The sequence below is a fragment of the Pleurodeles waltl genome, chromosome 1_1 (genome assembly GCF_031143425.1).
Source record: "Pleurodeles waltl isolate 20211129_DDA chromosome 1_1, aPleWal1.hap1.20221129, whole genome shotgun sequence".
NCBI lineage: Eukaryota > Metazoa > Chordata > Amphibia > Caudata > Salamandridae > Pleurodeles > Pleurodeles waltl.
Window position 1 is genome coordinate 125,645 of NC_090436.1, and position 22,134 is coordinate 147,778.

General features: G+C 47.0%; 1 protein-coding gene across 1 annotated transcript in view; it reads right to left on the reverse strand.

Annotated features, from left to right (window-relative positions):
• Positions 1–20,209, reverse strand: part of LOC138291559 (serine/threonine-protein kinase Wnk-like) — a 99,029-nt gene extending 78,820 nt beyond the window's left edge. Inside the window, exons 1-2 of the mRNA XM_069230319.1 lie at positions 20,018–20,209; positions 6,071–6,297 (exon numbers count right to left, since the gene is read on the reverse strand). Of these exons, the coding sequence (XP_069086420.1) occupies positions 6,071–6,297; positions 20,018–20,209 (419 nt within the window). The remainder of the gene's footprint in view (positions 1–6,070; positions 6,298–20,017) is intronic.
• Between the last annotated feature and the right edge of the window lie 1,925 nt (positions 20,210–22,134).

Below are 22,134 nucleotides of genomic sequence, written 5' to 3' on the forward strand. Positions count from 1 at the left end.
AGAACATCAGCTGTTTTATTATAAAACATCTCTCTGTCCCCTATACGTTAGAGGGAAAATTCTGCCAGAAATTGCCATTACATGCTGTTGCATCTTTGCAGTTGTCTGCTGAGACCTGACATGGTGTGGGATTGGACTCAGTTCCCCACAATCCAGTGGGGCTGCCGCCTGAATCCAGCAGTCTCATTAGTACAATGAGAGCCAACATGAAACGGCATCACAAACATTTGATTAGGCACTGAATTACGGATCTTCGTGAGTATCTCGATCTCACTACGTGCTAAAGGCACCCCAATACTATCTACAGAGATGTCCATGGTATTGAGGATTTCCTCCTCAGCTAGATATGTATAACCTATTTTAAACCGTAGGTTGTTCAAGCTTGAACCTTCAAAGGATTAATCCCCAGTTAGTGTCCCTATCTCTGAACCAGTGCACTCACTATGGCGAATCAACAACAGGTGGTAATTACAAGAAACATGAGGCCACCCCTCACTAATCATTTATTAAATTATGGCGTCACAGCCCAGGGGTGTTGTTATATTTGTGGTCAAGGCTCATCCAGCTTATAGAACAGAACTGTTTTACTCTTGGGTTAATTTTCCAGCAGTTGATGGGAACACCAACACATTTAATGCCTAGACACAGGCTAATGCACCTGCACACTACAGAGCATATGCACATTTAGAAACACCTTTGGCATTTCAAGATTACCAGAACTGGCTTGATGGCGCCCTACCCCATACAACACTTCATGTTTGGCTAGGTCCTTTGAGTAATGATGGTCCTACCTGGTTTCAAGTGGCCACATACACACCACATCCTGATACAGGCACCTTGGCGGTAGCTGAGGTTCGCCATTTACACAATGAGCTGGCAGCAATCTAGCACTCTTGGTACAATTTGTAATGAAAACATTAAATACTAACCCAGCATTGGCTGCTCCAGCACAATCGCATGCAGTCACACCCGGCATTAACACTGCAACGGTGCATTCGATCATGGGTAATGTACCCGCCATACGTAAAGAAATTCCATTTTGGTTAGCTCAAAAAATGAACATGCTGGAAGCAGTGTTTCTCCTTATGGGACCCCAAGATAAACACAGAATTCTCACTATGTGCTTGACATTTGGGATAGTTCCCGTGGTGGATAACTGCAACACTTGGGGCACGGTATTTGCCACGCTCTATACTACCACACATGGTACACCAACACTTGCCAATCTTCCAGAAGTGTTTAAACAAATTCAAGATGAATACGGGGCTACCCTAGCCCTGGATTGGTAATGCAATTAATGGTCAACTTTGCTACTGTGTCCTCAACAACACTAAGTAACCTTAAAGGGGAAGCAGGAGCACTAGCAGTGCGCATGCGGCCCAGGGACGCTCCTGCACAGGATCAAGAATGCGAGCTGCCTAAGATTATTGCAGAAACCTACTCAAGTATAGGTCGGGATAGTCTGGGAGCCAGACCTAGTAAATCACAATTACAAGGTAAATCCAATAAGGATTCTGCCAAGCAAGCAGCTGAGGGTTCTAAAAACACTGTGATAAACAAAAACAAACACCTAAAAACGAAAGGGGAAAATCTGCAAATTTGGAGACCCCTGAGAAATGCTATAATCTGTGAAATAGGGATAATATAAAAACTCCTGATAGATATCTATATACTGATACACTCCAATCTCGCTCCTTTCAGGACTCACTGGATAAACGCAGTGAGAGGGGTGGACGATCAGAACAACGAACAAATTACATGAAACCAAAAAAAGATTCACAATGCTCGGCAGAAGTTTCAATTAAAAAACGAGAGAAACTTCCACAACATAAACCACAATTTAAAAAGAAGAAGGGGGCAGCTATTTCTACAAGATATGCCACGCAAGATAAAAGTTTTACTGAAGAACAGGAACTGGGCGCTGGCTCTGCTAGACAGCGCAGCAGAGGTCACAGTAGTTCGCCAGATTCTTCTAGAGCATCTGGAGGCAAAAGCAACTGATGAATTTTTACTGCGGATATGCACATCTCCCCTCCCAAAAGGGTGTATAAAATGAAAATACAATTAGAGGGAGAGCCCCCAATTGATATTATATTTTGAGGTAATGCAATTGAATTTGCTTTGACCGTCGTAACCCGGCAGATTTGCAGAGGAGCATGGCTTAAGTGTTTCCTGTTTATCATACATTCAACATAAGGACCTTTCTGATCTACAGAAATCAGGGTGCTTATGGTTAGTCCGCACCTCTCGGGGTGTCCCACTATTCAGGGTGCTGATTCATCGTGAACTTTGGTAAAGTCAGGTGAGTCGCACGAACGAGGAACATTTCACACACCATTAGGCAAATCCCTTTCCCAATGTCCAAGCAGCCCACAACTAAAACATGACCTTCCCACTCCTGAGTTACTCCACTGCCTCTCCCAGCAGCCCTTCCAGCGCTCCTTCCTCCCTGTTCCCTCATTCTCTTTGCAGAGGGCTCCTCAGCCCCGCCCCTTCACATTGTATTGCATATTTTGTCATTTCAGGGACATCAATTCAGATTCTGAGATGCTGCATAATTATTTGCTGCAGTCACTAGGTCATCCAACTTTTTAGTTTGCCATTCAATACAGATAGTCACCAGTTGGCAGACCCTTGCTTGATCAACCATTCAATTTAGAAGTTAAATAAGACTTTTGATTGTAGCACCAGTAGCCTCTTATGACCAATAGCAGCCAAGATGTGTAATTTAAATAGGTTGTCTGTTTATAATCTGAGCTGCCTTTTGCCTGTCAGTCTGAAGACCAATAACATAAGCATTCTGTTTTGTTTATTGCCTGTTAACGAATAATCAACATTTGTAATATAAACCAGTGAGCTGTTTAGGGTGCTAGGTGCTCCTATTCTGCTAACCAGTGGCATTCAAGCTTTGTAACAGAAGCTTGTATAAAAAGGTACCTACTCAATATTTAATGGTTCTGTTACTCATTCAGAAGTAATCTGTGCCCAAAGACGCTTTGGAAAAACCAAAGACAGCTCGGTACCTGCTCCATTTCTAAAGAAAGTAAATAAAATTCTTCCACAAAGCAAGTTCCAAACTGCTGTTCAAGCCCCGTACTCTCACATCTGCAAGGTGAAAATGGCCTCCACTGGCAACTCTTAAGGGTGTCCTACATGCCACGGGATGTCTCATCAAGGGCCTAAAGAAAAATGATCACATCACACCTATCCTGACAGAACTCAATTGGTTCCCCTTGACAGCCTACATCACCTTCAAAACCAGCTGTATCTTTTACAAAACTATCACAACCAGCTCATCACATCTCAGCTCAGTCCAGACAAGATCCTTATCTCTGGTGCTTCTCGGCATGGAACATCTGCTGCAAAAAATAATATCCCAGCACTACTCCAATTCATGAAAGAGTTGAACACTCACCTCTCTGAAGAACGCTACATCACAATACATTAACAGCCACAGACCAGCTCCCGCTCCATTCATTTGTTGACTTTCACCCTGTACAGCACTCGACTGCCCGTTGGCAAGGTTTGCATCATAGAAATAGCTCTCGCACACATGCATACATGCAGTTCAAATTCCACCATTCCACTCCACGTTCCGCAATGTCAACCAGTGCGTTACACAGTGCTCGGCACTCAGACCCGCTCTCTCCAATACTTATCTGCGATCACTAGCTCAGTTAATCCACAATCAGGATTTAATCTTCATGAGCTATGCGGATGACACCCAGCTTGTCATTTCAGTGGAGTCGATGGCACCTGCTCTGTATGAGAATTTCCATCATTGTGGGCACAAAACCACAAACTGGCTGACCCCTAATGTTCAATGAGCATAAAACCAAGGTTCTCTTCTGCTCTATGACTAAGATCCCTCACACTCTTCCCAAAGACTTTTGACCCTCTCAGGCTGATTTTTCTACTCCAGTATTGTCTGCTGTCAGGTATGTGGGTTCCATTTTGATAACAATCTATCACTAACACCCCAGGTATGGAGGTTCCAACCTATAACTAACACCCTAGGCATGGAGGTTCCAGCCCATCGCTAACACCCCAGGTATGGAGGTTCCAACCCATCGCTAACACCCCGGGTATGGAGGTTCCAACCCATCGCTAACACCCCAGGTATGGAGGTTCCAACCCATCACTAACACCCCAGGTATGAGGTTCAAACCTATAACTAACAATCCAGGTATGGAGGTTCCAACTCATCACTAACACCCCAGGTATGAGGTTCAAACCTATAACTAACAATCCAGGTATGGAGGTTCCAACCCATCACTAACACCCCAGGTATGGAGGTTCCAGCCCATCGCTAACACCCCAGGTATGGAGGTTCCAACCTATAACTAACAATCCAGGTATGGAGGTTCCAACCCATCACTAACACCCCAGGCATGGAGGTTCCAGCCCATCGCTAACACCCCAGGTATGGAGGTTCCAACCTATAACTAACAATCCAGGTATGGAGGTTCCAACCCATCACTAACACCCCGGGTATGAAGGTTCCAACCCATCACTAACACCCCAGGTATGGAGGTTCCAACCCATCACTAACATCCCAGGTATGGAGGTTCCAACCTATAACTAACACCCCAGGTATGGGGGTTCCAAACCATCACTATCATGCCAGGTATAGAGGTTCCAACCTATAGGTATGGGGGTTCCAACCTATCACTAACACCCCAGGTATGAATCTTCCAGCCCATCACTAACACCCCAGGTATGGAGGTTCCAACCCATCACTAACACCCCAGGTATGGAGGTTCCAACCCATCACTAACACCCCAGGTATGGAGGTTCCAAACCCATCACTAACACCCCAGGTACGGAGGTTGGCTTCCTCCTGTTTCTCACTCCTCCCAATGCTCTCAAAGATGCTGTCTCCTCTTCCTGCTGTTCACCGACCGCTTCGTTCAGGCCACTATCTTAGATGGACTGGACTTTGGGAATGTCCATTCTTAGGTTCTCCTGACTATTTAATCAAACACCTTCCCTGCACTCAGGCAGCTGCCGCACATCTGGCTCTCTCCCTTACCAGGTTCTCCTCTGGTTCTGCTGCTCATTACAAATTAAACTAACTTCCTCTACTGAAAAGGATTCTTTGCAAGTTGCTATCAGGTCGGCCCTGTCTATCTACATGATAAGTTTAATCATTACTGCCCTAGCCGTTATTTGCGTTCAGCGGAGGCCAACCTCTTGATGCAGCTGACATTCAAACTGTCAAGGACAGTCACTGTGAAGGCCTCTTGCCTCTGGAATAGCATGTCTACACATCTTTGGCTGATCTTGGACCTTAGTCAATTCAGGAAGTTGCTCAGGACCTGGCTGTTCTTCCTGTAACTGAGTATATGGATGGGGAATGGAGCCCAGGACCAGCACCAGGACACCTTTCATGCAACGGTGTGCTCTAGGAATGTTTATAAGAAGAATAACATTTGATGTTTTTAGTTTCATCAATTCCAGTTGCTGCTATTAGAGTATGTCTGTCTTAGTGTGTAGTTATTTCTAGTCACCAGCATTATGATGTATCCAAAGATTAGTTTTATATTAGTTTAATATACGGAATAAAAATGGTTGTACTGTTTTTAGGTTAAAATCATTTAACATGGTCTCTGCAGAAGAATCTTTATAAATAATTGAAGCCAGCCATAGAAATACGAGAATGGATGAGACTTGCTGGCAGGGGTGAACTTAAAATCAACTAAAAATACACCAGTGGTCTCCAAACTTTTTAATGCTGCGTCCCCCCATTGAAAAATAAAAATCATTGGGCCTCCCACAGAGTTTTTCACAATTCTTTTATAAAGATGGCAATGTTTAAATATGTCTAGACCTATTTAAACATTGCAGTTAAGTAGTGTTACCTTTTTTAAAATGCAAAGACATGATTCTGCTTAAAACAAAGTCATGTTATCTGTACAATGTGTCTTTTTGCAAGTGTCTGGTGCCCCCCTGGGATCACTTGAGCCTCCCCAAGGGGGGCCCGCCCCCCAGTTTGAAGACCTCTGAAATACACAATAAAACATTGCCATATATATGTTATATATTTCAGCTGTTGGAAGGCAGCACCTACCCGGCTGATTTTGGCACACGACCCTCATGTTTCGGTCCTCCTTCCCGTCGTCTTAGAGCCTCCGCCAGGAGCTCTTTCTGCAACAGAAGCTGCTTGTTTTCCTCCATCAAGTTTCTGATCTGGACGCCACTCTCCACCTCGTTGCACTTGCGCCCTGCAAGGGACGCCTCAAGGGACTGCATGTTCTGTCGCAGTGATGCTACCTCCAGTAGGAGATTCTCATTGATCTAGAGCAATAAGTCAATCATTGGTTAGTGCAAAGCTCCACCTCAGCATCGTCAATGCTTTAACACCAGACCATATGTCAAAGCCTTGTAAAAGTTCAGAAATGAACATACAATGAATTACAAGCACTGACAAAGCCAATAAATATGGCTTTAATTTGCTAATATATGCAAACACATGCATACACAAATGAGTTCAGACTATTTGTGCTTTGCGTCTGTGCCTCTTTCCTCTTTCTATGCATTTTATATCTGTGCTCTATTTTTATTTGCTAAGCTTGTACTGCTGAATGGCATCAACACCAAAACCTTAGAGAATAAAAAACAGACAGGAAGGCCCAGAATAAAGAGACTAATGTGGCGTTAGATGGGCAAAAATGCCACGCCATATTTCTACACTGGCACAATTCATGCATTGTTCCACTTTGTAACCCTTTGCGCCACATTATGCATGCGCCATACATAATGTATGCAAAGGGGGCGTTCCCCAGTTAGGGAGATCGTAATCTAAGAGATTCTTCTGTATCATTCGTTTCGGCTCTTTTAATGCCTGCTCAGAGCAGGTGTTAAAAGGGAGCACACCATTGTTTACAATGGGCCCCTGTGTACTTTGCAGGATTAGTGACAAACTTTTGGCGCTAACCATGAACAGTACATCAATATTGTCGGAAATGTTGCCAGCTGTTGCCCCCTATCCTGCGCCATGGTGCACTGTATTTTAAATACAGCACACACGGTGGCGGTAGGGGGCGCTAAGGGACGCAGGGAAAGTGGAGCTGCACTGGGTGCAGTGTCATTTTTCTGAAATATGTCAGTAAGTTCTTGATGTCTAAGCATCCAGCTTTATTTACACTCCTTGATTCTTCGTCATTTTATGAAAGACGAGGAGGAAAGTGTCTCTTTTTGAACATCTCTATGTGGTACTTATTTGTAGGAGGCTGGACTGGCTTGTAGTGAGTACCAAGGGGTACTTGCACCTTGCACCAGGCCCAGTTATCCCTTATTAGTGTATAGGGTGTCTAGCAGCTTAGGCTGATAGATAATGGTAGCTTAGCAGAGCAGCTTAGGCTGAACTAGGAGACGTGTGAAGCTACTACAGTACCACTTAGTGTCATATGCACAATATCATAAGAAAACACAATACACAGTTATACTAAAAATAAAGGTACTTTATTTTTATGACAATATGCCAAAGTATCTTAGAGTGTACCCTCAGTGAGAGGATAGGAAATATACACAAGATATATATACACAATAGCAAAAATATGCAGTATAGTCTTAGAAAACAGTGCAAACAATGTATAGTTACAATAGGATGCAATGGGGAAACATAGGGATAGGGGCAACACAAACCATATACTCCAAAAGTGGAATGCGAACCACGAATGGACCCCAAACCTATGTGACCTTGTAGAGGGTCGCTGGGACTATTAGAAAATAGTGAGAGTTAGAAAAATAACCCTCCCCAAGACCCTGAAAAGTGAGTGCAAAGTGCACTAAAGTTCCCCTAAGGACAAAATAGTCGTGTTAGAGGGAAAATGCAAGGAAAACACAAATCAGCAATGCAACAACGATGGATTCCTGACTGAGGGTACCTGTGGAACAAGGGGACCAAGTCCAAAAGTCAGAAGCAGCTCGGAGATGGGCAGATGCCCAAGAAATGCCAGCGGTTGGTGCAAAGAAGCTCTTACTAGGCTGAAGAACTGTGAATACTGCAGGAACGACAAGGGCTAGAGACTTCCCCTTTGGAGGATGGATCCCCCACGCCTTGGAGAGTCGTGCAGAAGTGTTTTCCCGCCGGATGGACGCCAACAAGCCTTGCTACACGCAAATCGTGCGTTTGGCGTTTTTGGACGCTGCTGGGGCCCAGGAGGGACCAGAAGGTCGCAAATTGGACCTGCAGAGAGAGGGGACGTCGCGCAAGGGAAAGAGCCCTCACTGAAGCAGGTAGCACCCAAAGAAGTGCCAGAAACAGGCACTACGAGGATGCGTGAAACGGTGCTCACCGAAGTTGCACAAAGGAGTCCCACGTCGCCGGAGACCAACTTAGAAAGTCGTGCAATGCAGGTTAGAGTGCCGTGGACCCAGGCTTGGCTGTGCACGAAGGATTTCCGCCGGAAGGGCACGGGGGCCGGAGTAGCTTGCAAAGTCGCGGTTCCCAGCAATGCAGCCCAGCGAGGTGAGGCAAGGACTTACCTCCACCAAACTTGGGCTGAAGAGTCACTGGACTGTGGGGGTCACTTGGACGGTGTCGCTGGATTCGAGGGACCTCGCTCGTCGTGCTGAGAGGAGACCCAAGGGACCGGTAATGCAGCTTTTTGGTGCCTGCGGTTGCAGGGGGAAGATTCCGTCGACCCACGGGAGATTTCTTCGGAGCTTCTGGTGCAGAGAGGAGGCAGACTACCCCCACAGCATGCACAAGCAGGAAAACAGTCGAGAAGGCGGCAGGATCAGCGTTACAGAGTTGCAGTAGTCGTCTTTGCTACTATGTTGCAGGTTTGCAGGCTTCCAGCGCGGTCAGCGGTCGATTCCTTATCAGAAGGTGAAGAGGGAGATGCAGAGGAACTCGGCTGAGCTCATGCATTCGTTATCTAAAGTTTCCCCAGAGACAGAGACCCTAAATAGCCAGAAAAGAGGGTTTGGCTACCTAGGAGAGAGGAAAGGCTACTAACACCTGAAGGAGCCTATCACAAGGAGTCTCTGACGTCACCTGGTGGCACTGGCCACTCAGAGCAGTCCAGTGTGCCAGCAGCACCTCCGTTTCCAAGATGGCAGAGGTCTGGAGCACACTGGAGGAGCTCTGGACACCTCCCAGGGGAGGTGCAGGTCAGGGGAGTGGTCACTCCCCTTTCCTTTGTCCAGTTTCGCGCCAGAGCAGGGGCTAAGGGGTCCCTGAACCGGTGTAGACTGGCTTATGCAGAATTGGGCACATCTGTGCCCAACAAAGCATTTCCAGAGGCTGGGGGAGGCTACTCCTCCCCTGCCTTCACACCATTTTCCAAAGGGAGAAGGTGTCACACCCTCTCTCAGAGGAAGTTCTTTGTTCTGCCATCCTGGGCCAGGCCTGGCTGGACCCCAGGAGGGCAGCTGCCTGTCTGAGGGGTTGGCAGCAGCAGCAGCTGCAGAGAAACCCCAGGAAGGGCAGTCTGGCAGTACCAGGGTCTGTGCTACAGACCACTGGGATCATGGAATTGTACCAACAATGCCAGGATGGCATAGAGGGGGCAATTCCATGATCATAGACATGTTACATGGCCATATTCGGAGTTACCATGGTGAAGCTACATATAGGTAGTGACCTATATGTAGTGCACGCGTGTAATGGTGTCCCCGCACTCACAAAGTTCAGTGAATTGGCTCTGAACAATGTGGGGGCACCTTGGCTAGTGCCAGGGTGCCCTCACACTAAGTAACTTTGCACCTAACCTTTACCAGGTAAAGGTTAGACATATAGGTGACTTATAAGTTACTTAAGTGCAGTGTAAAATGGCTGTGAAATAACGTGGACGTTATTTCACTCAGGCTGCAGTGGCAGGCCTGTGTAAGAATTGTCAGAGCTCCCTATGGGTGGCAAAAGAAATGCTGCAGCCCATAGGGATCTCCTGGAACCCCAATACCCTGGGTACCTCAGTACCATATACTAGGGAATTATAAGGGTGTTCCAGTAAGCCAATGTAAATTGGTAAAAATGGTCACTAGCCTGTTAGTGACAATTTGAAAGTAATGAGAGAGCATAACCACTGAGGTTCTGGTTAGCAGAGCCTCAGTGAGACAGTTAGGCACCAGACAGGGAACATATACATGCACACCTATGAGCACTGGGGCCCTGTGTGACAGGGTCCCAGTGACACATACATATAGGCCACAAACCTATGAGCACTGGGGTCCTGACCAGCAGGATCCCAGTGACACATAACAACCATACTGAAAACATAGTGTTTTCACTATGAGCACTGAGGCCTGGCTATCAGGATCCCAGTGAGACAGTGAAAACAGTGACAAACACCCTGACATACACTCACAAACAGGCCAAAAGTGGGGGTAACAAGGCTAGAAAGAGGCTACCTTCTCACACAACCCCCCCCCCAAACGAAGGACAATAAGGCTAACCTTGGCCAGTTGAGACTTTATTGTCTAAGTGGTGATAAGTAGAGAGTAGCTCTGCAATAGACTGGTTACTCCCTTTATCATCCACTATATGGTTACTTCCCTGTGGGGATGTAAACCACCCTGTTTGAAGTTTTTTAGCTGAGCAACAATGTGAAGATGTATTTTCAGAGTTTCTATCAGTAAGTTTTAGTTTAGAGCAGTGGGAATTGTCCACTGAACCTATTTGTAGTGATGGAAATGCCAGACAGGTATGCTGTCTCAGAAAAGCCATTGCTGGGCAAAAACTTTGTCCATATGGCTGGAAGAGAGAACAGGGATGCTGTTTCTCTTGAGTTGGAGCAGGGCAGGGATGCTGTCCTATGAGCTCCACACTAGGGCAGGGATGCTGTCCTAAGTGTTGTGAGGTAGTGCAGGGTTTCTGCACTAAAGTTTCTCTGGGAGGGTTGGAGGGATGCTCCATGTTAACTAAAATGGTGCTGTTTTTCTCACCAATGTTAGTTATCCCACAGAGAGGTACTTCCACCTCAGGGAGTCCAGCTTTGCCAGCTGATGATTCCCTTGGAACAGGTGCCACCCCAGGAGAGGTTTCTCCCACCACAGGAATAGTATCCTGAATGGTAGGGTGGTTAGGGGATACTGTGATACCCTTTTTACCTGTTGATGGAGAGGGATCCTGAGTTTTCAGGCCTTCTCTCCTTTGCTTTTTCATTTCACTTGAAATGAGAGGGAACAATTCCTCAGGGATGCCCAGCATGGCTGCATGGGCATAAAACTCTACATCAGCCCAACCTGAGGCCTCTAGGTCATTACCTAAGAGACAGTCTACAGGTAAGCTAGGTGATACCACCACCTGCTTAGGGCCAGTAACTCCACCCCAACTAAACTGAATAATAGCTAAGGGAAGAAACTTAGTGGAGTTATGGACATCAATAATCTTATACTGTTGTCCAATGATGTGTTGTTCAGGAGGCACTAGGTTTTCAGTCACCAAAGTGAAACTGGCACCTGTGTCCCTGTAGGCCAAGGCCTCAACACCATTTATCGAAACTGTCTGCCTGTACTTATCCATTGTAAGGGGACAAGCAGCCAGTGTGGCAAGGCCAGTGCCACTAGGTGTGACAGAAACTGTCTTGGGACTGATTACATCAGTTTCCACTATGGACCCATAAGTGAACCCAACTACACCCTTTGCTTGACTGTTGCCAGCAGTCCCACCACTAGTACCACTACTGCTAGGGGCACTAGAGCTTGATGTATTAGTGGTGGTAGGCTCAGGGGGTTTACCTGGACAGGACTTATCCCCTGGCCTATGGCCTCTGTTTTTACACACAAAGCACCAAGGCTTTTTAATGTGTGCAGGTTGAGAAGAAGAGGAAGAATTAGTTTTATCCCCACCCTGTGGAGAGTGTTTAAGATTTGAAGTGGGATCTTTGGTTTTACCCTTATCCCCATGCTTATCTTGAGATTTTTCACCATCTTTCTTCTTATTGCCATCTTTGTCAACCCCTGTATGAACTTTTCTGTTCACCCTTGTTCTGACCCATTTGTCTGCCTTCTTTCCCAATTCTTGGGGAGAGGTCAGATCAGAGTCTACCAGGTACTGGTGCAACAAATCAGACACACAATTATTAAGTATATGCTCTCTCAGGATTGTGTTATACAGGCTTTCATAATCAGTAACTTTACTGCCATGTAACCACCCCTCCAAGGCCTTCACTGAATGGTCAATGAAATCAACCCAGTCTTGTGAAGACTCCTTTTTGGTCTCTCTGAACTTTATCCTGTACTGTTCAGTGGTTAAGCCATAACCATCCAGGAGTGCATTCTTAAGAACTTGGAAATTGTTAGCATCATTTTCTTTTACAGTAAGGAGCCTATCCCTACCTTTTCCAGTAAATGATAGCCATAAGATAGCAGCCCACTGCTTTTGAGGGACATCCTGTACAGCACAGGCCCTCTCAAGTGCAGCAAACCACTTGTTAATGTCATCCCCCTCCTTGTAAGGGGGAACTATCTTATGCAGATTCCTGGAATCATGCTCTTTTGCAGGATGACTATGGGGAATACTGCTGCTGCCACCATGGGTATCTAAACCCATCTTCTGTCTTTCCCTCTCTATTTCTAAAGACTGTCTATCCAAATCCAGCTGTTGCTTCTTGAGCTTCAGTCTGGTTTGTTCCACTCTCAATCTATTGAGCTCCCTTTCTAACAATCTGTCATCAGGGTGGGTGGGAGGGACATTTCTAGATACAGAGGTATGATGGGAATGAACAGAAGGAGACCTGTCCCTTACAGAGGGCACCCTAACAGCTTGGCTACCAGTATAATGTGAGAGCACACCATCAGTATGGTGTGATTCAACCTCTGTACCAACTATGCTAGACTGTCTAGTAATGGGCAGGCTGAGAAGTTTCTTTCCTGAACCTTTTCCTGGGGGAGTCCCTGGATCAGATTGAGAACCATTAGCTACTTTTTCTACAGATTGGGCACTTATGGCCTTATCCTGTACTCTAAGCATATTAATTAACAGTTCTAAAGAAGGATTCTTCCCTACACTCAAACCTCTCTCTATGCAGAGACTCCTTGCTCCTTTCCAGCTAAGGTGATCATATGCAAGTTTGGACAGTTCAACTTTTTGGCCTGTGCCAGACATTTTTAGAGAGAGTTAAAGTGATAGACAAAGAGAAAAAAAGTTTTCAGAACTTTTTGGAAAGACAGAAAAAAACTTTTTAAACTTTTAAGAACTTTTTGAAAGTTTAGAAGTACTTTTCAGCACTTAGAAAAGAGTGAAAAGAGGAAATGCAAAACTTTTTGGCTATGTGTATATACACTGACCTTGTTTTGTATATTTTTCTCTTATGAAAAGTACAATGACAAGAGTGGTAAGTAGTCTCAAAGCACTTATCCCACCGCTGCACAACCAATGTAGGAGGCTGGACTGGCTTGTAGTGAGTACCAAGGGGTACTTGCACCTTGCACCAGGCCCAGTTATCCCTTATTAGTGTATAGGGTGTCTAGCAGCTTAGGCTGATAGATAATGGTAGCTTAGCAGAGCAGCTTAGGCTGAACTAGGAGACGTGTGAAGCTACTACAGTACCACTTAGTGTCATATGCACAATATCATAAGAAAACACAATACACAGTTATACTAAAAATAAAGGTACTTTATTTTTATGACAATATGCCAAAGTATCTTAGAGTGTACCCTCAGTGAGAGGATAGGAAATATACACAAGATATATATACACAATAGCAAAAATATGCAGTATAGTCTTAGAAAACAGTGCAAACAATGTATAGTTACAATAGGATGCAATGGGGAAACATAGGGATAGGGGCAACACAAACCATATACTCCAAAAGTGGAATGCGAACCACGAATGGACCCCAAACCTATGTGACCTTGTAGAGGGTCGCTGGGACTATTAGAAAATAGTGAGAGTTAGAAAAATAACCCTCCCCAAGACCCTGAAAAGTGAGTGCAAAGTGCACTAAAGTTCCCCTAAGGACAAAATAGTCGTGTTAGAGGGAAAATGCAAGGAAAACACAAATCAGCAATGCAACAACGATGGATTCCTGACTGAGGGTACCTGTGGAACAAGGGGACCAAGTCCAAAAGTCAGAAGCAGCTCGGAGATGGGCAGATGCCCAAGAAATGCCAGCGGTTGGTGCAAAGAAGCTCTTACTAGGCTGAAGAACTGTGAATACTGCAGGAACGACAAGGGCTAGAGACTTCCCCTTTGGAGGATGGATCCCCCACGCCTTGGAGAGTCGTGCAGAAGTGTTTTCCCGCCGGATGGACGCCAACAAGCCTTGCTACACGCAAATCGTGCGTTTGGCGTTTTTGGACGCTGCTGGGGCCCAGGAGGGACCAGAAGGTCGCAAATTGGACCTGCAGAGAGAGGGGACGTCGCGCAAGACAAAGAGCCCTCACTGAAGCAGGTAGCACCCAAAGAAGTGCCAGAAACAGGCACTACGAGGATGTGTGAAACGGTGCTCGCCGAAGTTGCACAAAGGAGTCCCACGTCGCCGGAGACCAACTTAGAAAGTCGTGCATTGCAGGTTAGAGTGCCGTGGACCCAGGCTTGGCTGTGCATGAAGGATTTCCGCCGGAAGGGCACGGGGGCCGGAGTAGCTTGCAAAGTCGCGGTTCCCAGCAATGCAGCCCAGCGAGGTGAGGCAAGGACTTACCTCCACCAAACTTGGGCTGAAGAGTCACTGGACTGTGGGGGTCACTTGGACGGTGTAGCTGGATTCGAGGAACCTCGCTCGTCGGGCTGAGAGGAGACCCAAGGGACCGGTAATGCAGCTTTTTGGTGCCTGCGGTTGCAGGGGGAAGATTCCGTCGACCCACAGGAGATTTCTTCGGAGCTTCTGGTGCAGAGAGGAGGCAGACTACCCCCACAGCATGCACAAGCAGGAAAACAGTCGAGAAGGCGGCAGGATCAGCGTTACAGAGTTGCAGTAGTCGTCTTTGCTACTATGTTGCAGGTTTGCAGGCTTCCAGCGCGGTCAGCGGTCGATTCCTTATCAGAAGGTGAAGAGGGAGATGCAGAGGAACTCGGCTGAGCTCATGCATTCGTTATCTAAAGTTTCCCCAGAGACAGAGACCCTAAATAGCCAGAAAAGAGGGTTTGGCTACCTAGGAGAGAGGAAAGGCTACTAACACCTGAAGGAGCCTATCACAAGGAGTCTCTGACGTCACCTGGTGGCACTGGCCACTCAGAGCAGTCCAGTGTGCCAGCAGCACCTCCGTTTCCAAGATGGCAGAGGTCTGGAGCACACTGGAGGAGCTCTGGACACCTCCCAGGGGAGGTGCAGGTCAGGGGAGTGGTCACTCCCCTTTCCTTTGTCCAGTTTCGCGCCAGAGCAGGGGCTAAGGGGTCCCTGAACCGGTGTAGACTGGCTTATGCAGAATTGGGCACATCTGTGCCCAACAAAGCATTTCCAGAGGCTGGGGGAGGCTACTCCTCCCCTGCCTTCACACCATTTTCCAAAGGGAGAAGGTGTCACACCCTCTCTCAGAGGAAGTTCTTTGTTCTGCCATCCTGGGCCAGGCCTGGCTGGACCCCAGGAGGGCAGCTGCCTGTCTGAGGGGTTGGCAGCAGCAGCAGCTGCAGAGAAACCCCAGGAAGGGCAGTCTGGCAGTACCAGGGTCTGTGCTACAGACCACTGGGATCATGGAATTGTACCAACAATGCCAGGATGGCATAGAGGGGGCAATTCCATGATCATAGACATGTTACATGGCCATATTCGGAGTTACCATGGTGAAGCTACATATAGGTAGTGACCTATATGTAGTGCACGCGTGTAATGGTGTCCCCGCACTCACAAAGTTCAGTGAATTGGCTCTGAACAATGTGGGGGCACCTTGGCTAGTGCCAGGGTGCCCTCACACTAAGTAACTTTGCACCTAACCTTTACCAGGTAAAGGTTAGACATATAGGTGACTTATAAGTTACTTAAGTGCAGTGTAAAATGGCTGTGAAATAACGTGGACGTTATTTCACTCAGGCTGCAGTGGCAGGCCTGTGTAAGAATTGTCAGAGCTCCCTATGGGTGGCAAAAGAAATGCTGCAGCCCATAGGGATCTCCTGGAACCCCAATACCCTGGGTACCTCAGTACCATATACTAGGGAATTATAAGGGTGTTCCAGTAAGCCAATGTAAATTGGTAAAAATGGTCACTAGCCTGTTAGTGACAATTTGAAAGTAATGAGAGAGCATAACCACTGAGGTTCTGGTTAGCAGAGCCTCAGTGAGACAGTTAGGCACCACACAGGGAACATATACATGCACACCTATGAGCACTGGGGCCCTGTGTGACAGGGTCCCAGTGACACATACATATAGGCCACAAACCTATGAGCACTGGGGTCCTGACCAGCAGGATCCCAGTGACACATAACAACCATACTGAAAACATAGTGTTTTCACTATGAGCACTGAGGCCTGGCTATCAGGATCCCAGTGAGACAGTGAAAACAGTGACAAACACCCTGACATACACTCACAAACAGGCCAAAAGTGGGGGTAACAAGGCTAGAAAGAGGCTACCTTCTCACATTATTGCAAATGCTTTCCTGAATGTTCTCTTGTGCGGAGGGCTCTCCATCTAGTTGGAGGTTTTCTACTCCGCTCGCTGCTTTGGGGAACATGGTGCACTCATGTACATTGTAGTGTGGAATGGAGCACACTTTATAAAACAGCTCATCTCACATACAAAGCTTCCGGTACTTCACAACAAAAACTGGAACTGTCTGGTAAAAACAAGACCCTACGAAGCAAATCTAAACTACCTCTCGGAAGCCTTGTTTCAAGCAAGTGTCCACCATGCAGCACGCATTCCTTCTCAATGAATGCATCTAGAAGCTGAAAAATCCATATAAAACTGGATTAATTGAAAAGCCAGATGTTCATCTTCTTCGGGAATTCAAGAAGAGCGGAGAAGGGTCTGAGGTGGACTCGGGGGCCGTTCCACGCTTATTACAGATGTGTACACCTCACATGGCTTGTTATTGCAGTGCTGCTCTCTATGCGTCACAATTGTCAGAGAGTTACGTCAATCTTGCACCACAAAATGGGGCGCAAGAGTGACACATGTCTTAAGTTAGATTTATCAAGCCAGGCAAGGCCACTTTTGACTTTTGCGTGGCCTTGCCAGGCTTGATAAACCTAGAGTAACACAACGCAGTGCAAATCACCGGGTAGTGTTATCCTGCCCTGGGAAGGCATTCCATGGGTGGAGCGTAGGCGTTCCCACGCATCCACACCTGGGTTTTAGCACGTTCAGAGATTTACTATTACTGGTAGACCTAGGAATGCAACAAAATGCCATGCCTCCCGAAGTGGGGTACGCCTCCCCAGGTGAGGTGTAGCGAGGAGAAACATCTAATTTCTCCTCATTACTTCTTCTATGTGCGCTCGTTGGACTTGGCCCTTTTGCAGGGTCCTCCCCAATCTTTTTACCTCCTTCCTCCTATTTCTTCTAACCTGTTTTTTTTGGCTTTAGGACTATGGGCACGTTACCACTGCCAACCAGTGCTAAAGTGCATATGCTCTCTGTGTAAAGTGTACTATTGATTGGTTATTCCATGATTGGCATATTTGATTTACAAGTAAGCCCCTAGTAAAGTGCACCAGAGGTGCCCTGGGCCTGTAAATCAAATGCTACTGGTGGGCCTGCAGCACTGGTTGTGCCACCCACATTAGTAGCCCTGTAAACATGGTTCAGACTGCCATTGCAGTGTCTGTGCTTGCAGTTTTAAACTGCCAATTCGACTTGGCAAGTGTACCCACTTGCCAGGCCTAAACCTTCCTTTTTTATACATATAAGGCACCCCTAAGGTAGGCCCTAGGTATCCCCATGGGCAGGCTGCAGTGTGTGCTAAAGGTCGGACATGTACTAATGTGTATTACATGTCCTGACAGTGAAATACTGCAAAATTCTGTTTTCACTGTTGCAAGGCCTACCTCTCTCATAGGTTTACATGGGGGCGGCCTTGAAATATTATTAAAGTGCAGATTCCCTTTGGGAGCAGATAGAAATATCGAGTTTAGGGTCTCTGAACTCACAATTTAAAAATACGTCTTTTAGTAAAACTTGTTTTTAGATTATGCATTTGAAAATACCACTTTTAGAAGGTAAGCATTTGCTTGCTTAAACCATTCTCTGACTCTCCTTGTTTGTGGATTCCCTGTTTGGGTCAGTTTGACAGCTGGGCTGTTTGCACCTCTCCTCTAGACAGTGACACAAAGGGAATTGAGGTGTAATATCCTGATGGGCCACCTGGGCTGAGAGGAGGGGAGGAGTGGTCGCTTACACCTGAAAGGGCTGTTCCTGCCCTCACACAATGCAGTCTCCAACCCCCTGGTGTGTGTCTGGGGCCTGGCCTGGGCAAGGCAGGATCTTGAAAACAACAGACAATTCTCTTTGCAGTAGGCCTCCTTCAAAGGCAGAAAGAGGTATAAGAAGAGCAACCAAAGCCCTGAGAATCAGATTACTTTGGAACCAAGAGGAACCTCTGCCAAGGAGAAGAGCTGGAGAAGCTGGAGGAGGAGTACTGCCCCTCTGCCTGTGACTGTGCTTTGCTGGGTTGGCCTACAGTAGCTGCTTCTGCCTGGGAGAGGACAAAGACTGACTTTTGTGTGCCTTCCCACTGGTAAAGAATCTCCAAGATCTTGAACCGAGCTTGCCTCTTGTTGTTGAAGTCTCAGGCACATAAAAGACTTCTCTCTGCCAGCACCTGGGTTTTCTGCTGAGAGTCCTGCCTGCCAAGTGGTGCCCTAACCTGTCTCTGGGCCCTAGAAAGGTGAAGCTGGTGGAAAAGGACAGAAATCCACGAAAAGACCGTCTCGCAGCTAATCAACAACGCACTGCTAGCCTCACGGCTAAAATCGACGCTCCACCTGAATTGCAGCTGGGAGATCGATGCAACATGGCTGGAGAAACGGTGCACAACACCTGCTGCGGCTGCTGTTAATGATGCAAGACCCCACACAGCGCGGTTTCTTGACACCGTGCAACCATATTTCGACGCAACATATCTGGGCACAGAAAATAAACGCAAAGCTTGCCCGGACCCAAAGTGCCCATCTGGATCGACCCATCGCTCTCTTGCGGGAGAGAAGAAATGACGCGCGCCAACCCGACCGGAGGAGGAATGATGCGTGGTCTCACTTACGAGTGAGAAATTGATGCATAGCTGGGTTTTTTTTACGCACACTTGCCCGTGCGGCTTTATTTTGACGCTACCCAGGTACTTTTGTACACTGACAATGTTCTCACTGTTTTCTAAAGGATTTAAGACTCTTTTGCTTTTTAAATTCATAACTTGACTTGTGTGTGTTTGATTTTGGCCATTTTGGTCTTGTTTTGTTTAGATAAATATTGCCAATTTTTCTAAACCTGTGTTGTGTCATTTTGTAGTGTCTTCATTGAGTTACTGTGTGTGTTGGTGCAAATACTTTATACATTGCTTCTGAGGTAAAGCCTGCCTGCTCGTGCCAAGCTACCAAGGCGGTGAGTGGGGTTAACTGAGGGTGATTCTCCTTTACCCCGACTAGAGAGAGGGTCCTTCCTTGGACAAGGGGTAACCTGACTGCCAACCAAAGACCTCATTTCTAACAGTGCTGCATTGTGCAGCACACATAGAAAGAGGAAACTGCCTCTCGGGATTGTCTTTGTGCAGGAAGGTGCGAGGGTGCCTGCGATGGTGCCAGGCAGCAAATTGTGCACCAGTGCAGGGGAAAGACTGGAAAGAGCAGTGCAACGGGAAGTGCGTCGCATTCTGGCCCTTTCCCCATCACGCAGCATAGCAAGGCAACTCACTGTGCGATACCTTAAGAAATATTCCCTTATGTGTGTTAATTCACTGCGGACTACACATACATATCTCTTTTAAATGCCATCTGGGTAAACTGAAGCCAACCACAAATATATTCAACCCTTAGTACTGCATATATTATCTCATTGTTTCCACTTGTAGATGTTGTTCTCTATTAACCTATGTTGTAAAGAGCCCTTTCAGGCATTAGGTCTCGCAGCACTATAACAACAATTCCAAAATAAACAACTAAATAAGGTCTTACCTGCCCTGCAGACACTTACGCTTCTGCTTGCTGAGAGCTCTGCCCTCAGGGTCAGCTTGTCCTTGGCCAGCTGCTTGGCACAGAGCTGGGCCTGGAGCAGCTGTGAGCTCACTGACGTCATCTGCAGCTGCAGAGAGTCCTTCTCCTGCTCCGCCTGGTGGCGGCGCTGCAGCTCTTCCCACGCCAGCTTGGTGGAATCAAACATGTACATTGTAAGAAAAGACGATTTTAGGTTTACACATCTTGATTAATTAAAATCATTACAAAAGAAGAACAGACAAAAATTATAAAGGGTGAATTTTAATGACACCTTTGTTTTCAGTCTGATCACGAATTAAAAAAGTAAATAAAAAAAATCCTCCACCATCTGATAGGATCCCAACAGGTTTATGAGCAAAGAACATCAGATATTGTTATCACTCTTCTTGAGGCAGTTCTTAAAATATTTGTCACCTGGAAGAAAACCAGCAGCTGAATGTGCCCGGTGCCCAGGTAAAACCCAGTTCCTGTTCACCAAGAACAGGACACAGGCAGGTATGTGCCGGGCACATTCCCTGAGCCATCAGATTCCCCCAGGCCGCCCTGACATCACAGATGGGCATTCGAAGGACCCTGACTTGTGTCACCTCTTGTCAGCTCGCTTTGGATAGTGGAGACTGGAGGTGGGGTCGTGGCGCTTCCATGGAAACGCGGCATGAGATGTACTTAGAGCCTTTCTTGGCGCTATAGTCTCTTCAAGGCACGATTAAACTCCAGCTTGTGCCCTGCAAGAAACTTTAAAAAGCGCATATTCAGTTTTGCATCAAAAAGTATAGCACCGGCTTGCCCCATTCCAGGGTGCCAGCTGGGCACCAAGTTCATGGAATAGCGCAATCCGGTGCAAAGGGTGGGCTAGCGTAAAACAAAATTACGCTAGCCGTGTGGCGGTGGCGATATGGGAGAAGGGGGTTTTGCACCAAAAAATGATGTTAAGCTGGTTAGAGTAAAAAAAAATGACTCTTACCAGTCGAGCATCATTTCTTGATGTAAAACCATCCATACCACATGACGCCTGTCTTATCAAAGACAGGAATCATGCCCACCACCTTAATGGCCAGCACAGGGGACAAGGGTCTGTGCCAAGTAGGGGGTCCCATTTCAGGGCCCACAGTGGCACTTTAAAATGTTTTCTAAAATACTTACCTCTACTTACCTGGGATGGGGTCCCCCATCCTGTGGTGTCCCTCTGGTGTGGGTGAGGGTGTTCCCGGGGCTTGGGGAGGGCACCTGTGGTCTCTTTACATGGTGTTTGATCCTGACGCAGGAGTTAAATAATGGCGCTAAGCAGGCTTAGCGCCATTATTTAGACGCACCTTCCTCCCGTGCACTATTTTTGCACACAATGATAAATAAGGCGCTAGGGGCTTTGAGTAATTTTTTGGACAGGAACTCCTACCTTGCATCTCATTGACAACTTTCACCTGGTGAAGGTTGGGTGCAAAGTTACTTAGTGTGTGGGCACCCTGGCACTAGCAAAGGTGCCCCCACATTGTTCAGGGCAAATTCCCCGGACTTTGTGAGTGCGGGGACACCATTTCACACGTGCACTATACATAGGTCACTACCTATGTCTAGCGTCACAATGGTAACTCCGAACATGGCCATGTAACATGTCTAGGATCATGGAATTATCACCCCAATGCCATTCTGGCATTGGGGAGACAATTCCATGATCCCCGGGTCTCTAGCACAGAACCCGGGTACTGCCAAACTGCCTTTCCGGGGTTTCCACTGCAGCTGCTGCTGCTGCCAACCCCTCAGACAGGTTTCTGCCCCCCTGGGGTCCAGGCAGCCCTGGCCCAAGAAGGCAGAACAAAGGATTTCCTCTGAGAGAGGGTGTAACACTCTCTCCCTTTGGAAATAGGTGTGAAGGCTGGGGAGGAGTAGCCTCCCCAGCCTCTGGAAATGCTTTGATGGGCACAGATGGTGCCCATCTCTGCATAAGCCAGTCTACACCAGTTCAGGGATCCCCCAGCCCTGCTCTGGCGTGAAACTGGACAAAGGAAAGGGGAGTGACCACTCCCCTGACCTGCACCTCCCAGGGGAGGTGCCCAGAGCTCCTCCAGTGTGCCCCAGACCTCTGCCATCTTGGAAACA